Below are 22574 nucleotides of genomic sequence, written 5' to 3' on the forward strand. Positions count from 1 at the left end.
CTATTATTGATACATGTTCTTTTTTCCATGTGTACTGTATGCATGTTTATTCCCTCAAGAATGTACTGCATAACTTTATTTCTATTAAGGTATTTATTTTTTAAACATTTTCCTCTTGCACCTTGTCCCGTCATAATTCAGTATGCAAATATCATATACAAAATTGTGTCCCACTGCAACCAAAAAAACAGAGCATGTGATATTTCTGCCTTGAGCACCTCTGTTACAGATGTAGAAATGTGTGACCTCTGAAGAGACTCTATTGCCACCTTGTGGCTTAAGTCCAAGGAATACAAATAACTAAAAGAATGCTCTGGCACAACAGATATGTTTGAACGTTTATTAATCAAGCCAAGAAAAACACTGACAAAAGTAAATTATGAAATGGTATGGGAAAACGGTTTTGAGGATGGGAAATAAATACAAAAAAGAAGTGCAGAAACTGTAGAAAAATACTCTTTAACATGTATTTCAGTCAGATGAATATGTATTTTATCCAATCATCAATCAGTTGGAGTGGATATGGAAGATCCTGTAAGTGACACAATGTACCAGTTACAATAAAGAGGATTATCACAGTTATATATTTCTTAAAATAACTAAAGGTGTAAGATATTTCACTGCCATCTTGAGGTCTGAACAACTTACATGGGTGTGTTTATATAGCGTAAAGCTCCATCAGGTAATCTTTGGGAACGATTCCTATAGATCCGTTCTTTTCTCCGACCCACCAACCACAGCTCTGGTACTCCTGAAAACAAAGTGGAGAAAACACTAATTTCCTCTTGTCTCTATAGACAACACTGAGCAGCAAACAATTGTTCTAAAAATAAATAGTACTATCAATGATCACACCACAGGCTGAGGTTTTTCTTAAAAATAAAAATATTATCTGATGGTAAAACTCTAGAGTTACAGAAACCAGCGGTCTTGCTTTTGAGACTTTGAGACTGACTGTTTGTCTAACGGAAGTCAGAAGGATAATGGCGCCCTGGTGGCACAGGTTAAGGCTGCCCACTGTGACTGACAACATCCCGGGTTTGTTACAGGTATCGGACTCTTGTTTCCTATCATTTCCCATCTCTCCCTGCCCTCATTCCCTATCATCTTGATACCATCGTAGTACAAACACAACCTGTTCAATTCACAAAGTTTCTTCCCTTTCACTCCTACATCCCAACAACAACTTTAAATCTCCTGTTCACTGTCCTGCCTCTATACTTGCTGTTGGTTTCAAAACCGCACACACATCCCTGATCCTGCACACAAAAACAATGTGTGTGTAGAGCACATCACATATAAATCTGTCACAGCATGACAAGTAATAGCTCCAAATGGCTGTCAGCATGCTGAGATGTGAGGGGGACACTGGGAGGAGAGATCTGAGACAAGAGGAGAATACCCCTCTCCCTCTCTGGCCAAGAGACTGACCTCACATCAAAGTCCTCCAGGACATGAATCAACTCTGGAGATCACGTTCTGACAAGGCTGAAGGAAAAGGAACCTGTGAATGTTCAAAATATATCCCAAAACTCGGGGACGAGGAGGGACCACATCTGTGTCCAGTTATTCCCCGGAGAGAGTAATAAATGTAAGTGATCTTATGGTAGTAGAAGAAGATTACGATAACAATAGTGATGGCTAGGATTGACTGTCGTCTGGTGATGGGTCATTCATCACGTCAGATAAAAAAGTACTGTCCATGTCAAATATTTATACACAGGACTGGAATATAATAAAAAGTAATAAGTACATCTTAATGATTAGCAGCAAATTTAAAAGGAAACAAACTTTTAAAAAATAACTAAATGTGTCAGATTATTAAAACAACACTTCACACGTCCCTGAGGGATAATATGGCAGCTTGACATGAAGTGTGTAGTGCAAGACTGAGTGTGTGAGTGTGCACGTTATGACTTCCTGCAGCCGGCCTTTGAAAAACACCAACACCTCATTGTGTAGTTCTGGCTGACAAATAAGACGTGCTTGAGTGAGTAAGGGGTAAAAACATGAGAACACATATACAGAGCTGTGGAAGACTAATGATACCACACACTGTGACAACACATACATTATTAACACACAACTGGATAATACTTATGTCCCATAATATTATTACCTCTACCTAATGAAACACTCCGCAGCTGATCCATCAGTTTGCAAACGTTTTTAATGTGATGAAGTGAAAACATCATGGGCACATGGACCACAGCAGCAACATGTTTGGACAGTGTTTACTTTTATCCACCCATCCAGCCACTTAAGTTAAGTGAGATGATACATCTCCCGATTAGTTTTATGTGCTGTGACTTGGGGGGGGGGGGGGGGGGGGGGGGGGGCGAGGGGGTGGTGCAGCATATCCGGACAACACACTCTCCTTCACTCCCGGTCAAGCCCTATAATCAACACCCAGGTCCTGACTGGGGGGTCTCGCAGCTGTAACACTACAGCTATTTCTGGTCTGTGGAATGGGGGAGGGACACTGGGAAGAGGGGGAAAGGAGAATGAGGAAGGAGGGAGCGACTGGGGGAGTCGACTGTCCCTTCAGCTGCAGCTGGCTGCTGCAGTCCAGACAGGTTTTATGGTCATTGCCCTCGCAGCAGGCCACAACCCCCAACACCAAGGTTTCAGCTAATGGCACTCCCAGTCTGAGTGAAAGGGCAACTTGATTCTTGGTCCTTTTCCACATGAAGAAGGAGTCGTAAACAGGCATTTGGCCAGTGAGCATTGATGGTGTCTGTCTGCTTTGTGCATTTGTTTCCTTCCATTAGTGCGGAATCAATTAGTCAATTAGCTGGTCCACAGAAGATTAACTATTTTGAGAATCAAGTCAACTATCAAATAAAAATGTTGAACATATGCATATTTCTTATCCTCAAATGTGATAACTTTTTTTAATTTTTTAAATTGTATCTTTTACTGTTGGTCAGACAAACATAAATTAAAGAAGTCCTTTAAGGCTCTGGCTATTGGTATTTTACACTATATTCTGACATTAAAGACGCCCTATACCCTTAACTAAAAAGCAATGTAATTATCAGTGTAAATTATAAATAAAGTTTTTTTTAAATAATGTTCGAAATTCATCATTCACTTCATGTTTTTAAGTCTTCATTGCTTTTAGGTGCCACTAGATGGCAGACTTGAATCTGGAAAAGGACCAGGCCGGTTGACACAGTATGTCTCAGTTGACTTCATGCTCCTGAACCCAAACAGCCAGTGCATATTTCCCACTCTTTTTTCTTTCTTTTTTACACAAACTACAGGGTCGACATGCATCTTTAAAGTAAAATAAACCTTGACTTATATGTAAGATAATGTTCAAAAACAAGCTTGTTGAATGTTTCCCATCTAAATCCACAATTCATATGAACCAGTTAAGCACAAAAGGGCTCCTGTTTAGTTACATAATGAAGGTAAAGAACGGCCCCTCAGTTCTCAATACCTGGCACTCATGCCATATAGCCGACAAGCCTCGGAAATTGTGCGTCCACTACACGTCCTCACCTGCTCTGAAACAGAGTGGTGGACTGAGCCTGGGTTTCCTGAGAACACACATTCCTATTTGGCGAGGTGAGAGAGACGTCTGAGAGGTGTGTGGGCTGAGGGCTGCTCACCGCCTGGACTGGCAGCAGCGGCAGCGTGCTGAAACAGTCCAGATGGAAGTGATGGAATGGCGCTGTGTGCCAGCTAAGCCCAGCCTCCGCCAGCAGCACTAAAACAGTTTCCGTTGTGACACAACTAATCCCCATCACAGCGACAGAGAGAGAGAACCAAGCTTACTCTGCCCCTTACCATCAGCCATCCACCCCCAGGCGGAGGGCCAGGTGCTGCCAGTAAAGGATGTGAACAGTCGGTTCCTCTCAGGGCCTAGAAACAACTCACTTTAGGTGGTCTGAGACCAGCAGAACCACCCTTTCTACAGACCGTACATCTCTGGCATTTCAGTTGGGTTTGAGCTCATCCCGGCTTCACTATCAAAAAAATAAAACTCCCAGGGAGAAATCAATATTTAACATCTGACAAGCAGGGTTCCCCTAACCATACCTTGCTGAGGATGTAGATGGCATCTCCACGCTTGAAGGTTAACTCATCCGGTTGGTCCCCTGAACAGTCCCATAAGCCCTGGTAGAAGTTGGGGTAGTCTGTGCTCTTATCAACTGGATGGAAAGGGAGAGAGGTGATAACAGTTTTATTTTCTGTAGAGATTAAGACATTAAGTGTACAGGTAGGAGGACACAGCAGTGATTGTCTGTATGCAGAAGGACCAACAGGAGGCAGTGGAGAGCCTTAAACAGAACTGGAGGAAGAGCCAAGTTCATACTATATGCTCAATTTGAGTATTTATGTGAATGCTGGCAAAGTAACATAGTGAACATATTTTCAAACAGTCTGCATGCAGACTATAAAAACTGATTTTTAAACGTGCTGTTGTTGGTCACCATTCTCACTCAATTCATTGCACAACAGAAATTAAAGGAGTAGCTCACCACTGAAAAAAAAGGTTAAAACTGCATCAACCTGCAGGGGCTGCTACTGAAAATTAGCCTGTTTGCCTAAAACTGTCACATTTACACAAAAGGCTTGAGTGCTCATGTTAATTATGACCATTGACCCTTCTTCAAAAAATATAATAATGATACATTCTCAGTTTTATGTCATTTTAAACCAATCCTTTGTAGAGAAAGCTATTATAGTCAAAATGAAGAAATCAATTTCAATATGCTTTTTTTTGTAAAACAAGAGTTGGTTTGCCTTTAGACAGTGTGCATTGCATCATTTATTGTTTTTATAAAATGGTAAAAGTATGGTAATTGTTGTTTTATTGATTGCAAAACATGTTAACTAAATATCACATTATAGAATGCTGTATAACAATAGTTAGTAGTATTACTAAGCTAGTTTCTTGGCAGTTAATGTTTACCGCTCAGCTTATCTATTGATCTAAAGTGGGACCACTTCCTGTTTGTAGGACCCTCAGTGTGGGATCATGTTGTGGGAGCTGTTGTAATGTTTACATAGAAAAATGTGAAAGTTAGGCTGCTATTTTTGCAATTGCAGAACTTTTATGCATCACTTTTTGTAAAAGGGAAGTTGGCTAACAGGGCCAAAAGTTATTTCCAGCATTGTGTTAACTTTCAGTGGTGCATGTTCACAGAAACTTCCTCTCTAAATGTCACTTCTTTTTAGCTGTAGCTTAGAAGGTTGAATGTTATTTATTGACCACAGTCTCATCCTATCTTGTCTTTATATGTACATAGGGATTGATACTATACACTTTTAAACACAAATGAAATATACCACTCATATTTGTTCATTCCTAAAAATATTTTTCTACCTGCAGCAGGAGGAGATGGTTTACAGGCTGGCTCGATCTTTGGAGGAGGCTTTGCTGGAGTGGGCTTTGCTGGAGTGGGCAAGTCATCCTCTGGTGAAACAGACAAGAAATGGATAGACGAGTGTGCTATGACTTATGATTCTCTGACTAATTAGTAGGCAGAGAAATATGGTCTGTTAGAAAATAAACCCTTATTATCAAGGAGAAGCATGTAATTTGATGATTTTGTGAGGGACAACAGATATCATCGCAGTGACACAGTGTGTAGATCAGACCTGGGAGCTCTTCATAGATGTCTTCGTCAATCGGCTCAGACACAGGTATATCAACATCATCGTACACATCCTGTTCCTCCTCATCATCTTCTTGGATGATTTCTTGGATGATTCCTGTCAGGGGAACAGTTTGATTAATGCGTACACAAATATCTTTGAGATTTCTGACCAGAAACAAATTGAGTTTCTGACATTATAGAGCATACTCCTGATCATTCTTTATGAATTAAACAGTTCAAACCTTTCAAAACAAAGTCTATCTGTTTCACCCATTCCTCCGCCTCTCTCACGGATGACGCACAAAACTGTCATGAAAGAGAGAAATGAAAACTGCAGTCAGTTCAATATCCAGTTGTACATATATTAATTAACATAAGCAAATAATACTGCATTTATGCATAGCAAAATGTTCCGTATGGAAGCGCCTGAATGTTAGAAACACTCATTTAGACTTTTTAAATATGCGTGTCAGGTTGAGCCATTGCAAAGGCAGCAGTGTAAAATGAATGAATAGGTTTTAAAAATAACGGCTTAATGAAGTGCATGTAAACACATGCCTTGCCAAATTTTAAACATGGCACATCTGAAGTCCAGATTTGTTTTTCAATTAGTTTGTGCACTTAGAAACAGCAGTTATTCAAATCATCACCAAGAGATGCGCGCACCTGATAGACTCGCTTGTCTGGAGCCGTGATTTCAAAGCAGCAGTCTTTCTTTGAGTCTTTCCGTAAGGTGCTGTTAATTTTGACAGTGTATCCATCGATACCGAACTCTCCCTTCTGCTGCTTGTCTGGTTACAGGAAATTAAAAACATCATTATTAATAGTTTAGATGCAACAACTGCAAAGTCACTGTCAAATGCAGAATGCTAAATATCCAACCACTTTTAATTTTCTCAAACAGTTTCATAATTAAAAGGAATTAAAAATGTAAGAACCTTTCTCACTGCCATAATAATAGAAGGTATGCTGGCTTAGAGCGCACCATCTCTTCTGCCACTCGGTGCCGAAAAAGCTGTGATCTGTGGAGAGAAAACCAACACAAATCATAACCTAGAAGAGGTAGATCATTCTCTGGTTTAATTAGAGCTCTGTTTCGCAAAACAATGTGAAAATGCCAATGGAATTTTTGGTTTACTATCATACAATACCTTAAATTTAGGAAGAGGTGTAATTATTTTTGTCTTAATAAATGGCTGGCTTATATTAAATGGATGCTTTGCAGGAAGGAGGACATGTAGGTTAAAACATATCAATACATTTCTGAGGAGCTTGGCAATTAAAGTGTGCAAAACTCTCTCATTAAAAAAAAGGGTAACACGTATCTCATCATCAGAACACCCACCCTTTCTGCGCTTCTCAAGGTATCCCGCTTTAAAGACAGACGTCAGGTCCTGAGCCGCCACAGGTGGGGACTGCTGGGCACCTGGAGAACAGTTGAGGAAACCCATCATGTTTTTAATGATGTATAAGTGAAAATTACATTATTTTTTCAAAGTGTTAATAATAAAACAGATTGATTTCTGACTAACTTCATGTTTCTTCAAGTATGTGGTTGATTTGTTTGACTGATGTGAAAATAAGTAGCAGAATCTATGGAGGCTCTACTACGCAAGGTTTTGCTTCTCACTGGAGGAGATTCCCCTTGCAGCGTGCAACTTCAATGCAAATGTTCAACTGCTGTGTCAAAGTTGCTTTGTGTGAAAGAGCAGCCATAAAACTGGCAGCTGTTTGCAGCCCATAAACCTCAGACCCCTAATAGCCATTATCACAAGGATATCCCTGATACTCTATTTATAAAAGTAAATACAACATATTGCATTGGTTGCCCCAGTGGAGCGTACAGGGTTAACTGGGCTACTGTACATGGAGACATGTTTTTTCTCAAACTACAGCAATGGCAGTAATGTTCTGTCCCAAGACTGGCTGGGAGCAATAAAGTGTGCTCTAGCTGTCAAAGGGGTGGGGTGAAAGAGGTGGTGGGAGTAGCACTAGTGCCCCCAAATTGCTTCCCAAGTATGTTGCCAAGTTACAGTTGGAATGTCTCCCTCATTGTGCCACTCAAAGTCACTTTTCCAAGGAGCAGACCCCGAGATTTGTATTTGTTCATGCCAAGGTGCAATTTTCAATACTTTAATCCACCACTTGTTAGCAGTTAGCAAGTCAACGTTTGGACATCTGCTAAGTGTTTGTGGCTTACCTTCGCCAGCGTCTTCATCCTTGTCTGTGCGCTCTGACTGCTGCGAGCCTCCATCGTTGTTGCTGTCAACTTCCTCCTCGTCATCCTCCTCATCTTCACCTAGAAGAACAAACAGAAACTGTTAATGGTGCCTGTTATATTGTAACCCAATAGCTCTCAACCTGTTGTGCATATCCATGAGATTTATTCATTTCATTTGAAGAGGGATATTCCCTTTTGTGGCTGTTTGGAGAAGGTTTAAAAGCACAAAACAGTTTTTTGAAAAAAAGAAAATAATAGAGGACATTGTTGGTGTATCAGGAGGTATGTATTTTATATATTCAAAGTTGTTGATCATATCTTTTAAGATAAGATAATACATTTCAATGGGTTTATCCTGAAATTAGTGACCCCTCCGATTCATGCCTTATGTGCTTAAAAAACAAGGTTGGGAGCCACCGGTACATTTAATAAAGTGTAAAACAAGCACTCACTTCTGTCCTTGAAATCGTGTGGGAAACTGTTGAAGAGAAAGGGATTAAATGTTAAAAACGTTCATATTTTCCATTAAAATATTTGTACCTCAATTCTGATCTGCAGAAAGACATACCCCAATTTGAGCTCTTGAATCCGTCTGATGATGGCATCCCTCTTCTCTTTTGCCTTCTTGCTGAGATTCTCCCCTTTTAATCCATCAGAGATGAAATATTCTAGGTCTAAAAAAAAAATCAGATAAAACATTCATAAAATCTGGTTCCACTGTTTTGGCAGACAAAAACCAGGTAGGCTTCTTCTGGAAAACATGTACTTTTCAAAAGCACAACAACACGGTGTGCAGCTTCGAAGTCCAACTGCTCATTGTTTGATAATGATCAGCACGGATGAAATAGCACCACGGTGGTGTGTTGACATGATGCAGCTAGACTGAAGTCCACCTGACTGAAAGCGTTATGAGTGTGTGCTTCCTCTTTCACAAAACGGTCCCTTAAAAGCTGGACGTGGTGATAAAAGCACTAAATAAACACGGAAAACCACCCATTGTGTGCAGATATGTGGTAACTTATTACGATTTTACCTGAGATGAGCGTCGTTAGCTCCTCGGGAATCGCACGCATTGTATTGAGAGTTTGTTCCTGGCAGCGGTGACCGTCCGGCTGGGAGACTTCACACACGGAAGCAGCAATGAGTTTAAGGACACGGAAGTTAAAGTTCTAATTATTATCTGACCACATAGTTCCGCTGTAGAAAACCCCCTCTGAAACCTGCCTGTTGTTCAACATCCACACTGACGTTTATTGGTCTATCAGCCTTTGTGTGTATAGTTTTTGACTGCTCCTGATGACGTGGAGTCGATGCTTTAATGGAGCAATGGGTCTTTACAGACCTATAAAGTCAGCGGATAACACATGATCATATTTTTTGATTGATTCCAGATAATATTTCTCTGGCACTTAAGTCTGTGACTGACTCACTGGACACATTGGCGGTGTCTCTTTTTTACAATGATGCAAGCACTTTGGGCTTATGAATATGTCAACATTGTAAATCCAAATAGGGCTCATTAATAGTTGAGGAAGCTATTATATAAAACTGTTCTGCAGGTTTAGGAGCAAGTTTTTTTTTATATATTTGAGCAACAGATGTTTGAGAGAGCCCATTTAACTTTTGCACCGTTTTTTCCTAGATCGCATTCAGAATATCAATCGCATTATTGAGACATTAATTCGTTTTGTAGTGGACAATCAAAGACAAGCACTATTTCCCTTTCTAATGCAATCAATGTACAAGTCCTGGCAAAAGTAAACAACAAAAAGCTCACCTTATACACCAAGTCAACCCTGTGCCTCATGGTGTATTCAGTGAAAGCAGCTGGGTGTCATATTGTTTATAAAGGTGTCAGTCATTCATTAGTCATCTTTTGACAGTGAGAATCACCCAATCCAGGTTTAAAGGCTCAGCCTTTGAACTGAATAGCCTGTTGTTGTGGAGAAATGAAACAGAGATGTCAGTGCAGCTCTGGAGGGGCTGAAGAGCTTCAGCTCGTGCTTTAGCTGCAGGTGCTGCATGTTGTTTGTCAGTGCTGTCAGGCCAACCAGTCCCACATCCAAATGACTCTCCTCCAGTTTTAACTCAGCAGCTTTAGAGATACTTTAACATCCACACACACTCTGGTTAAGTTCTTAGGTAGCCTACCATTTGCTCTGTCCTTTTTTCTTCACCAATGTGTTTTGGACCCAGTAACACTCTCTATGTTGTTTTCTTTATTGACAGTGATAGAGTTTTTTTAACTTTTGCTTTATGTCTTTTATTAAGTTTTACAATGTTGTTGATGTTGATTCACTCTGAGAAAATTTGAACCAGCTCTATAGATCTTTGGTTTATTGTCATGTGATTTACAATCACATTCCTAATTTCTTAATCCAAACATAAACTTTATATAATATCCTTCATGGTAGTATTGTTTTGCATTTTCTGATGTCATTTCCTGTTCAGAGCCGAGTAACCAAGACCTTCTTTATGACCACAAACCCTCTGAGGTCATTCAAAACCTGACCCCCTCCTGACCTGGCAGTAGTTCCTCTCTGCTTGGAGAGGAGAGGAGAGCCAGCTTGACCTTTGACCCGTGTGTGTGCATGTGTGGAGGGAGGGATCTGCTGGCACAGGCTTGTATCTAGTTTCCCATAATGCTTCATCTACTTTTCTACCATGCTTGAACTCCTTCCTGTGGTTGGTTCCTCAGATTTTATGATTCATAACATGTTGGTAATGTACTACTTGACCAAGCTGCTCCAAATTACCATCATATACCCATAACAAATAAAGACAATTATATAATAAAATTCATGAATGTGAATGTTGGGGTGGTCATGGTGAAACCTGTAAAGGGGGGCAAAGCTATGAATTATATGTTTTATTTGTATGCTCATAAAGAGAAACAAAGCTTTTTTCAAATAATAAATATCAGGAGATATTTGTGGTCAGTCCAGCAGACACTGACTTGATGGCACAGAGTGCTCTGACTAAAAATTAGCTCAGTGGCCTCAGCACCAAAGCAAATCTGACCACATGGGCTTAATCTTTTCAAATTACCATAATTAGCCATCGCTTAATATGGTATCTCAGTAAGAATTGCAGCACCCTACCTTTTTTAGTATTGCTAGCAGTGAGGCTGAGAGCAGCACGATGAGTGCAGAGATACCGAGGCTGTAAATTAAATTACGCTGCCTGCACACTGGTCAGAATAATTGATCAGTGGGATTGTTAATCTTTTTATTTCAGGAAAAATCTCTGGCTTTATCGATCATTTCCCCTTAACGTTTAATAACAGCTTCCTATAAGAAACAGCGACCAGGCTGTGACATCGTGGCTTCTGTGCGCTTTAACGAGCCGAGGCTAACCAGTCGGTGTGAAAAAACAAATGTAGCCGTAAACAGGGGTGAAATCCGTTTGGTTCAGATTAACATACATTTACTTCCATCGTTACATTTTTCCATAAATAAATGGAATAAATAACGCCTGCTATTACCTCATATCTGGTCTATTTATTGCGACTGTGTTGTTGATTCAAATGAAGTTAAAATGTACATCGACTTGGGGGAAACGTCTCGGCTGCTTTGAATGTTTAATTTTAAATCATCAAAATTGAAAAACGATTGCGTATAAGGCGCTATTCTTATTTCAAAAAGATTGTGTTACGACGAGGATCAGGTCATAAACAAGCACCCTCAGTGCTGTGAGTTTTATTGGCAATAACATTTAATTAGAGCCAAGAAAAGTCATAACTTTTGGCCTGGGACTCCTAGCAGGCAATTTTCACTGCAAATGTTCTTTTTCTGGGTTTAAACTTGCTGAGGCAATTAATCTGCTTTTTTTGTTCATTCTTTCTGGTCCGATAAATCGTTGAGGTATAGCCTATGCAGAAGCATGCACGAAAAGTACTTTAAACTAAACGTATGGAAATTAACAAAGATACTAAATAACTATTATTTTTATTTCGTAATGCTCATTAATCTTGCTATTTGTTTTGAGGCCGTTTGAGATCATAGAATCAATATCTTGCAAGAAAACATCACGTGGCGTTTGAATAAAATTATTTATATTATCTTTATTTGCAAAGTATGAAAGTAAACATGTGTTATAAACTATTCATGGACATAATTCATTTGTTCTTATAGCTATATTTTATATTGTACTGTAGGCCTAAAATCAATGAACTCTCCGAACTTTCTTACTGTGAAATAAGACAATGGCGCTGCTGATTCCAATAAATGTCAAGTTTTATTTCAAAAAAAATATTCTCCCTTATAGTAGAAATCCATATAAAAATAAAGTATTTCCTCGCAGGCTAAACTGCCCATATAGGCGAATGTCTTTGCTTTAACTTACCTTACTTTTGAGATCTACTTAATTGAGTATAAACTGGACACAAGTGTCTGAACTCAAATGAAACATGTTGAAATATTTTAATAGCTCAAGTTTTGCAGGTCGATTGTTGTGAATGTTTCTGAGAAAAGGTCAAACGTTTCGGAGGATAAAGACAAGGGACTATGTGCAGAATCTGACAAACTTGGTGAGAAAGAGGAGGAGGAGGAGAAAACGTGGAAATCCTGCAAAGAGACGTCCAGGCCCGGGGAATTATCATTGTCCGGGCCTATTGTTGACACGCAGATAGGAACAGTGGGAGCCGGGTTAGGAAAATGTTTCAGATTTTTCTCATTGCTGTTCAAAGCGCTTTGGTTGTCCCCATTGTGCCCGTTCATACAATGTTGTGAAGTTAAGGTATTTTGGTGGAAATACCTCTCCCTCTCCAGGAGCGTCCCCCCGGCTACACTGCTGTCTTCCTCCTGCTCAAACTCGTCCTCCTGCCCGTCGTCCAGGCACGCGTATTTCCCCTCACTGTCCCGGTTCTCCTTGCAATGGGTCTGCTTCTTGTGCTTCATCCTCCTGTTCTGAAACCACACTTTCACCTGCTTCTCTGTTAAATCCAGCAAAGCAGCTATTTCCACTCGCCTCGGTCTGCACAGGTATTTGTTAAAATGAAACTCCTTCTCCAGCTCCAGAAGTTGGGTGTTGGTGTACGCAGTCCTCAATCTCCGGGATGACCCTCCGAGCTCTGGCTCCTCTGGGGAACCTAAACAAAAATAAACAAGTTTTTTTAATCAGAGAAATGCTGGCAAAAAATAAATAAAACAGCAACAGAGTTGAGTGTGTATATGTGGAGGAAAACAAGCCGGGGAGAAAATTGTGGCAAGCAAGCGCCGGCAGTGGGAAGATTTATAGGCCCCAGGCAGAATATGATGGGTCTGCTTGGACAGGACAGGACGGAGGGTGAAGATTAATGAACATGCCAGCTGCTGGCCCGTGTAAGAATAATCTATCACTCTCCATTACTGTCAAACATTAACACTAGTACACTGCATCACAAGTCAGTGCGTTACTTGATGAGATTAAGCATGTTTAAATCAAAATCCTACACTGGTTTAAAGGGATGCCCGTGTTGCATAAGGCCCGGGATGCAGCTCATGCTGAGGGGATTCCTCAGACAATGAGGAGCCTTTTACATGGAGGTTATTAATCATCTTGCCTTGGGGGGAGAAGTAGAGTGGCGAGGAGTCAGTCGTTGTTGCAGAAGAAGCAGCAGCAGCAGTCGGGTGTCTCTTGATGCTTTTTTTCTCCTTCATCCACGGGTACTCCGGGGGAAGGGATGCAGCCTGCAGCGGCTGCTTTGCGCGGCTGTGGCGTGGGTGGATGCCCGGGTGCAGGCCGGGGATGGTCTGCTCAAAAGGAGGAGGAATCAGTGTCGACTGTGAAAGCGCCGAGCTCTTGATTGATGAACTTTGAAATGCATCACCGACAGGGTTAGTGAGAGATGTCAGGCACTCAGCGAGCGACGGCTGGCTGTTGATAAAACCACTTTCTCTCCCAAATTCGTAATTCATCTCCTCCTCCTTGTGTTGAAAATCTCGCTGATTTAAAATTAACTCAGATTAATACGCCGTTTATTATCATAAACGACTAAACTAGATATTGTCGTATGGAGACCTCTATGCCATAAACTATTGCCTTCATGAGGACATCGTTGGAATTAGCCCGTGCTACTTGTCACATGATTGCATCTGCCCAATGACAATTTGGGTTTTTTATCAAAAGAAGCCACTGTCCCCTGTGATTGATCGAGAAAGTCTGAGGGGTAACGCCTCATTCCAGGGGTAGGGGTTGCTTTATTTACACATTTTTTGGGGTCAGTTTGTTCACTTCTGCCCCCCGCCCACAGAAAAACGTGCCTTCTTTGCATGTCCACGCAGTCTGCCTTGCGAGTTACGTGCATGTGATTTGTGATGTGGGTGCATGAGCATTTATTTGTAGCGTGGCACTCAACAAATCATTTCATCAGTCACATTTGTGTCTCATAATGCAGCGACGCCCAATCGATATCAGGGCCATGGGCGTTAATCTTGAGAATCTCTTGGAGGTTTGCTTGGAGAGAAAAGGCTGCACCAGACATTCAATAACATATCCACCCCTCCCCCAACACACACACTCACACCGACAAACACACACACACACACACACACACACACACACACACACACACACACACACACACACACACACACACACACACACACCGACACACACACACACACACCCCCCCACACACACACACACACACACACACACACACACACACACACACACACACACACACACACCGACACACACACACACCCCCCCCCCCCCACACACACACACACACACACACACACACACACACACACACACACACACACACACACACACACACACACACACACACACACACACACACACACACACACACACACACAGGAGAGAGAGAAACAGAGGGATGACAAAAATGACTGTTGTTTAATAGATGTATAATGTGAATTTGAATGATATTGACATCAGATTCTCGCAGGGGTTTTTTCTCACAATTATTTAATCTTCTCAGTACATTATGGTATTTTTGGTAATTTTATCATTTAAGTCTTTATAGGAAATCTCCTGTAAAAACATGATTTTGTGTCAATGCAAGTTGGGTTATTTAAAGGGCATTCTCACTATTTTACAGTTTATAGCTCCCTACATCCCACATCCCATTTCATTTATTTTATTTCACCTATAGGGATAATGTTGACCTAAGCCATCATCCTTACACCTCAGCATTATTGGTTATAACATAGCGGAGGGTAGACATGATTTGCCACTAGTGTGAGGCAAAGGAAAGGTGGGGATCCGATGGCTGTTTATTGCTCAGGCTCTAAACAAAGAGCCCTGGTAGCCTGTGTGTGATCAATCTTTCTCGCCAAAAGGTCTGACAGCTCCCTGCCCTAAGAACACATTTAAACCATCTAACACTCCCTTAGATCATATATGGCCAGGAAGAGGAGAACCACTCTCTAGCTAGGCTGTAGAGGAAGTTTTCGATTTAGAAGTGAAGGGATTTTTTTAAAGACGGATGAGACGCACGGCCTTTACGCACACAATATTTTTTGCACACTCGCTCGATAGTAAATCAGAAATCCTTCTGAAGACGAAAATCGGTAGTTTTTCGATTTTTAAAAAGGACTATACTGGCAGAAAAAACCTTAAAGGACTTGGTTAGTGGTATAGAAACGAACGGAGCAGCGTTTACATAGGATCAATTGTTTGCAGAGGTGAGTGGGTGTTGGCATTCAGCAGAAATCCCATTCAGTCTCATACCTTTCTCTGCATCAGATGCGAGCCGGTCTTTCTCTGGCCTGGTAGACTTCTAATAATTACATTTTACCACATTTGCTTGAAATGTTTATTTTTACTTCATATAACTTATTTCGACCTATGTTTTTTTTTAAGGATGTTCACCAAATGTAATAACGTATGTACTGTGAGGTAAATCTCCTCACAGCCTATAATATTTGGTTATAATTTAACTGAAGATGATAATTAATAACAGACTTAGAAATATGTTTTTAATTTAACCAAATTAAGCTCATTGTTAAGCATGTCTGGTTATTGTTGCAAATTATTGTTTACACTTGTGTTAATTATCATTTTATTCTCATTTGTTAGAATATAAAATTAGGTTTTAGCCGATTGGCCAGATTTAATTCGACACAGGTGTAGAAACCAACAAGGATACAAAGAGAACAAAGAGCCTTGTGAATAGCAAATGCATCTCTACAATATGTATGATGAAAATGATCTGAACACTGCGTTTTGACACTTATTTAACGTTATATATTGCTACAAATATTGATTTAAGTCTGCTGTTTTCATGCGGAGATGTGCAGACATAAAGCCACATTTTGTTGCCTGCTGAAAGGATGCAGACAGAAAGAAGATGGTGTCTGGATGTGAGGAGGAGCGGCGCTGCCCGTCTGTTCCGAGACAACAAGAGACATCTGGGAAGCAAGCAGGCCAAATCTGTCACCACTCTTGGTGCTTTTTTGGTAACTAAGAATATATATTTATAACTCGTAGTCTTGACTTTGTTTTGGAATTATTTTTTGTGAGTGTCATGCAAAATGTATGCCCGTACTAAAAATAAATATTTGGATACTTACAATGCCCATTGGTTTTTTCAATGTTAAAAGAATTCTTAATATATCGAATTGCAATTTTATGTTTAAAATGTTTCACATATATTTCATATTGATTTCCTACACATTGTGCACAAGCAATTTGATGTACAATGTTGAGATTATATTTGGTTAAATTGGTGAGAAAATGCATAAAAGTGTCTGTTATAGTTGTTTTTGTCATTATACCGTGAACACCATTCTGCCCGTGGGGGACAACTGTAAAATAAATACAGAAGTATTCAATCGTGCATCACCCTTCTGGAATAAACATTTAGCTTTGTGTGTGTGTGTGTGTGTGTGTGTGTGTGTGTGTGTGTGTGTGTGTGTGTGTGTGTGTGTGTGTGTGTGTGTGTGTGTGTGTGTGTGTGTGTGTGTGTGTGTGTGTGTGTGTGTGTGTGTGTGTGTGTGTGTGTGTTTGTGTGTGTGTGTGTGTCTAGGAAACAAAGCAGTGTTCATGACAGGATTTTCACATAACAGTTTTATTTATTGAGCCCCTGGTTTCATGAGCAGATTTGACAGATACTTCAGGGGCGTTAAAGGTTGCAAATCAAACTGTTCTGCACGTCGACATGTGCAGAAATATTGTGAAAAAATCAGAGATACTGTCATTTTGGGCCCTTCTTCTTGCCTCTCAGGAAATCAAACAAGACATGTAATGTTACATTTGGGATCATAAGAGTAAAAATGAACAACACAGCTTTAAGAGATATTCAGCCTTTTCGAGTGTCCTTGCTCAGTGCATGTTAAAGGCAGACATTGATGTTTTATCATTCACTGAGCAAATAAATCATTTCAAATTGAGGATGAGGATATATAGAAATCCAGGTAAATGCATAAGTAACTGAGAAATAAGTTCATTTGCAAGCCAAGTCCGAATTCTAAAAGTATGTTTTCCTTGAAAACGGCATTAATCTGTGATGTTATTAGGAATAGTTTCAAGACATCTTCTGCAGTAATGTTTTAAGACCTTATAACAGAAACACCCTTACTATCCACTTTCATACAGCAGACCATTGGCAGTGAGATGGATAAAATAGACTCACATGTGCTCATGACTCTACTCCTCTGAACTTCTCCTCCAAAGTTCACTTGTGGCCTCCTCTGTCACCAGCGGTGTCATGAGGTTTGATGTATAGGGGTCTCAGGAGGTCACTGCAAACAGCGTCCAAGAAACGTTCTGTTTTTCTGCAGCATGCTCCTCAAATGGCTGTTTTCATGGAAGATTCATGCAGGATCACACAGGAATGCCATCTACGCTCTGAAGAGCATTAACTGAAGGTTTCTTAAGTGTAATATATGGTGTAATGTCACTATTTTATCATGCTTATCTTTACAGTTTTCCAAAAAAGGAGTAAGTGACTTAATGGTCTGCATGTGGGTGACCTTTGGGGTTGATATAGGGGGATTTGGATGAGGTTGAGGGGGGCATTATGGGAAACCAGGGAGGGAGGCAAGCTTTGGGGTATCTCTTACTTTAGGACCTCAAGTTCATCGCTCGGTTGGGATCCAGTACTACTCTGGGAGAAAAAAAGGGAAGTTATTGCATGCCAAAGGATTTATGTGTGAATGTGCCTGTACAAACTAATATGTACACATAGTTTAGTCATTATAACATAGTAATTTGATATAATAGTTATTGATTCCATGGATATAAATATGTATGCTTTTTTTTTTTAAATACCTGTAGATGTGTGAGTATTATGGTATCATGCATTCCCATCACATATCTCGTATTCACAAGCATAGAGGGAACCATTTGATAAACTATTTTATGAAGTACAGAATAAAGAAACCCCATGACAAACAAAATCCCACTTTGGTAAAAATAGAGATTTTTTAAAGGGCAATTTATGCCATGGGTGACCATAAAACGAAACTGAGCAAGATGGGATGTTTTACGATGAAAACGAGACAACTGCTGCAGGTCCGTAATAAAGGGGTAATGTTCTTGGTGTGCCTTGAACGCACCATCCAGTTTGAACACTTTTCTTCAGATGAGCTGCTGCCTCCACCTGCTGGCGGACAGAGCAAAGCAGCACCCAGGTCAGCGAGGAGCAGTGACACCACCATCAGGACACTGTGTTTGTCCTCATTTAAGATTGTGTTTGTTTGTATTTAATGTTTAATTTTCAACTTGTTCGTCAAAGTGGACAAAAAATAATGTATTTTTTAAACTCATTTGGAAACTTTTAAGAGTGTTAAACATGTTGTTGTGTTTGTGTGTGTCAGTTGTCCTGAGAGCTCTGCTGCAGCGACTAAACAACACGGATGTCTCTGCTTCGAGACAGACTAATGGTCGGTAGACGGTTGTAAAGGAATTAGAGGTTTTAAGACAGAGCCATCTGCAGTCCTGCTAGACCATCTGTGTGTGTGTGTGTGTGTGTGTGTGTGTGTGTGTGTGTGTGTGTGTGTGTGTGTGTGTGTGTGTGTGTGTGTGTGTGTGCGTGCGTGCGTGTGTGTGTCAGGCCTATCTTAAAACAATATCACACATTTGACTGTTTTCCCGGGGCTAATTAGAAATGCTGCTTTACTGCTGTAACAGAGCCTTCATGCTTTCCTGTTTTCGCACCTTATAAACAGTTGAGGCTGTAATCGAGGTTTATTGCAGGAGGGCATCCAGTCTAGTTTGTAGGGCGCTAAAAGACCGAAGATGTCCTAAAAGACAGTGCATTTATATATGAAAGGATTTAGATAATAATTGTGTAGAAAGTATCTTTAAATGCTAAAATGGGTTTCGCTGTTGTTTAATTTGCCCTGACTCTTTCGTGACTTTGTATTTGAATTGTGCCTGCGCTGTGTGTTCTTGGGTTCCACTATAGTCTATCGGTTCTATTTATGTAAACACATTTAAATCGAAAGATACAAGCTTTTTCAAATATAATTTCCATTTTCAAATATTGTTTAAACAGGAGGCTCTTTAAAAAGGACAGTGTGTGTATTATAAAGTTATGGACCATGTTACAATCGAATGAAAATCCCTGTCTTATTTTCCAAATATTATTATTTTGATTTATAAATATTATCATAAGAAACTTACTAATACTTTAGGCCGGTAAGGTTGCCAAAAACACATTTCTGAGAGAAACTATTTGTACAGGCCTCAGGATTGTCTTTTTCTGTGGGTAATAGTTGGAATGGTTACAAGAGAGAAGAAGTATAATATGAAAACAATTTCACATTTTTTCATCTTGAAATAAATTGTTTTAGTTCAATTAATTTTCAATGAAAGAAGTAAAAATACTTATTCTTTGAAAATAGTTTAGAATTTATTGTGGCGAACATGGCAGTAAAATGTGCTTAACAAATGAAAAAATGAATTAAAGAATAGAGAACGAAAAATAGTATTTTTCAGTACAATATTCTTTATAGTCTATATTTAGTTTAAATGTGCTATAAATACGCAGTGTTTTTCAATGTTAAACGCAAAATGATACCAAATGAATAAGTCATATTTACTTTCTGTGCTATATACAAACTACTTTTTATTTTTGCATGAAACAAGGAACGGATGAGGTATTTGGAGTGTGCACAAATGGAACAAAACAGACGGATATAAAACATCTAGATTGCAAAAACAATAACTTAAACAATGCAAATAGGTAGCTGAAATACATTCAGGTAGTCAAGGATCATTTCATGCAAATAACAAACGAACTACTCACTATTTCTGTGCGTCAAATACAACACATCTAAACTCTGACGAGACGCGTTGTCCTCTCACAAACATGAAACACTGGACACCATAGTAAACAATAACATCCAGCATTGTTTAACTACACAAACTTTACAACAACATGTGTAACAGGTCAGGAATATTAAAGACAGACTCCCCCTCTCCCCCCTCCTCCCCTCTCTAATCCAGCATCAGTCCAAAGTTAACTGTCTCTCTGCCGGTCTTTGTTGTCTTTCTTCATCTTCATCCTGCGGTTCTGAAACCAGATTTTCACCTGTCTCTCGGTCAAACTCAGGGCTCTCGCTATTTCGTATCTACGATCCCGGGGGAGGTACATGTTAAACAGAAACTCCTTTTCCAGTTCGAGGATTTGGTACTTTGTATATGGACAACGCTTTTTTCTGGTGGGCTTTGCATGAAGCCAGTTGGACGATGGGTTATCTGGAAACAGGGGGGTCAAAACCGAGAGACAGGAGAGTTACTCTCAGAATACTCAAAAACAGGACTGCTCCTGTGGATTAATAGTTTGATAAATACATGCTACGCCCGACAAGATTATTGAAATAGGAACAATCTTTGGTTATTCAACATGAGGATAGAGCATCACATGACATTATTTATTCCTATGAAGGATGATGCAGTGAGGGGTGACCATCCCATTGGAGAATAGTCTTATCTCATTTCACAAAAGACCATGTCATTCCATTAAACCATTACATCTCTTTGAAACACTATCAAATATATCAATGTTTATAAATGACGTCCCAAAAATCTCCCAATTTCCAAGCTAACGCCACTTTCATTCACCTAAATGAGTTCATAGAGTAAGGAGAATATAATAGAAACTGCATTGCTTACTTGCTTCTATCTCTCTCTTGAGATCGTCCTCTGCTGACGGGCTCCTTTCAGTGGCTTTAGACGTGGATGTGGGTTGGCAGGGAATCTCCACAAGGGACGCTCCGTTTTCAATGTCAGACAAAAGAGGTGTGTGCGTCTCCAAAGTTGTACATTCAGCACTTCCAATCCGAGGCTCGGGTTTTATCTCATAATGCATGGCCGTCGACGGTAATCCCGTCAAACAGAGGGACGCAGAGACCGGATCCAACGCCCAGGAACGCGTAAACATACCATCGCTGTCCCCGTTGGTGTAGTGGTGGTGTATATAGGTCGGAGTGGCTGTGTTCGGAGGGTGGGTCGAGATGGGACTCCAAGATCCACCAAAAATAGAAGATTTCGCCTGCAAAGTGCAAGATTCCTGTCCGCCATATTCGGTGAGCATCGCCTGCTCCACCCCTGCAGCTGACGAGTACCTCGGTGCCATATCTTCCTGCTCGGGAAGAACAGGAGCCTCAATGTAATAGCTCGTTCCCAACGTCGACATTGCAGAAATTCAAAAGCCCAAAAATATATATAAACCGCGTTTACAGGCTTGCAATGTTCAGATCATTCAGATTCATTGCACATAAAGAGCTGCTTTCCTGCACCAGCTAGGGGCTCAATGCGTCCGGTAAGTTGAACCTTGCCCAAGACTGGATAGGGCGCCCCAGACACGTGACCGTGGGACAGAACAATAAATAATAAATCAGCCGGCTGCTCAACTAAATGGCCACCATTTTCCCCACCATATTTTAATAGCAAGTCCGCGCTTCTTTATTGGCAAATATTTCGTTTTATAAGCAATAAACGTTATGATTTCTGCCAAGAGATCGTATGGTGGTGTAATCGAACATAGTTGAGATAGAAATGAGGACACACACACACACACACACACACACACACACACACACACACACACACATACACACACCCACACCCACACCCACACCCACACACACACACACACACACACACACACACACACACACACACACACACACACACACACACACACACACACACACACACACACACACACACACACACACACACACACACACACACACACACACACACACACACACTAAAAAGCCTCCATTTGCGAAATCACCAAACAACCTCCATTTCAAAATGTGCCTTATGGGATTATTTATTATATGGAATTGATATTAGTTTATTGGCCTCCATCTTTAAAGCTCTCACTTTGGTAGACGTTACTAGTTCTTGTTAGTGGTTTTTGTATAACACATTTCAATACTTTTTTAATTAAATAAAACAAGCAGGAATGTGTTTAAAACATCATTTGAGTTTAGAATATCAAGAAAGCATTAAGAGACAGCTTCCGAGATGCGCATCGCTGGGTCTGTAGGATTATGGTTCTACTTTAAAGGCAATCTAAAACGGAAAGTAGGGTGGGTTATTTGGGTGCTATATAACAGTCCTTTTTATCACGGGCAATTGGGTTGTTTTTCTTTGGGTTACAACCTGGCTGTCTAAGCTAAATATCACCAATAAAGCTAAGCCTTTGTGTCCTTTCTCTGGAGCTAGCAGACGCATCCGGCATTTCCTACGGCGAGGCAACTGGCAGACTGCAATGATCATAACCGAGGCCTTGTCTGTCCTTTCCGCCTCTCCTGGACACTGACAAG

At 40.4% G+C, this 22574-nt stretch overlaps 3 protein-coding genes across 3 annotated transcripts; all 3 read right to left on the minus strand.

Moving 5' to 3' along the window:
* Positions 1-326: 326 nt before the first annotated feature.
* Positions 327-9137, minus strand: skap2 (src kinase associated phosphoprotein 2). Its single transcript, XM_079640566.1, has 13 exons — positions 8867-9137; positions 8402-8507; positions 8286-8311; positions 7813-7911; positions 6958-7038; positions 6551-6634; positions 6279-6403; positions 5855-5918; positions 5614-5727; positions 5339-5428; positions 4048-4160; positions 649-751; positions 327-532 (listed from the first exon to the last, which is right to left on the minus strand). Exons 1-12 carry the CDS (start codon positions 8904-8906, stop codon positions 659-661), a joined length of 1035 nt encoding a protein of 344 aa, XP_079496692.1. The 5' UTR covers positions 8907-9137; the 3' UTR covers positions 327-532; positions 649-658.
* Positions 9138-12030: 2893 nt separating this feature from the next.
* hoxa2b (homeobox A2b) lies at positions 12031-14225 on the minus strand. Its single transcript, XM_079640567.1, has 2 exons — positions 13376-14225; positions 12031-12922 (listed from the first exon to the last, which is right to left on the minus strand). The coding sequence occupies exons 1-2, from the start codon at positions 13728-13730 to the stop codon at positions 12255-12257; spliced, it is 1023 nt and encodes a 340-aa protein (XP_079496693.1). The 5' UTR covers positions 13731-14225; the 3' UTR covers positions 12031-12254.
* Positions 14226-19661: 5436 nt separating this feature from the next.
* hoxa9b (homeobox A9b) lies at positions 19662-21557 on the minus strand. The gene is made up of 2 exons (XM_079640573.1): positions 20908-21557; positions 19662-20490 (listed from the first exon to the last, which is right to left on the minus strand). Exons 1-2 carry the CDS (start codon positions 21428-21430, stop codon positions 20252-20254), a joined length of 762 nt encoding a protein of 253 aa, XP_079496699.1. The 5' UTR covers positions 21431-21557; the 3' UTR covers positions 19662-20251.
* Between the last annotated feature and the right edge of the window lie 1017 nt (positions 21558-22574).

This window comes from Notothenia rossii, assembly GCF_949606895.1.
Source record: "Notothenia rossii genome assembly, chromosome: 7".
Classification (NCBI taxonomy): domain Eukaryota; kingdom Metazoa; phylum Chordata; class Actinopteri; order Perciformes; family Nototheniidae; genus Notothenia; species Notothenia rossii.

Coding starts and splice junctions, on each gene's coding strand:
- skap2 (XM_079640566.1), bottom strand. CDS start 8,906: ATGCGTGCGATTCCCGAGGAGCTAACGACGCTCATCTCAG. Junction 7,039..7,812: donor GGATGAAGACGCTGGCGAAG/GTAAGCCACAAA, acceptor ACTGTTCTCCAG/GTGCCCAGCAGTCCCCACCT. Junction 5,919..6,278: donor CAGACAAGCGAGTCTATCAG/GTGCGCGCATCT, acceptor CTTTCATGACAG/TTTTGTGCGTCATCCGTGAG.
- hoxa2b (XM_079640567.1), bottom strand. CDS start 13,730: ATGAATTACGAATTTGGGAGAGAAAGTGGTTTTATCAACAGCCAGCCG. Junction 12,923..13,375: donor ACTCTACTTCTCCCCCCAAG/GCAAGATGATTA, acceptor ATTTTTGTTTAG/GTTCCCCAGAGGAGCCAGAG.
- hoxa9b (XM_079640573.1), bottom strand. CDS start 21,430: ATGTCGACGTTGGGAACGAGCTATTACATTGAGGCTCCTGTTCTTCCC. Junction 20,491..20,907: donor CAAGAGAGAGATAGAAGCAA/GTAAGCAATGCA, acceptor CCCTGTTTCCAG/ATAACCCATCGTCCAACTGG.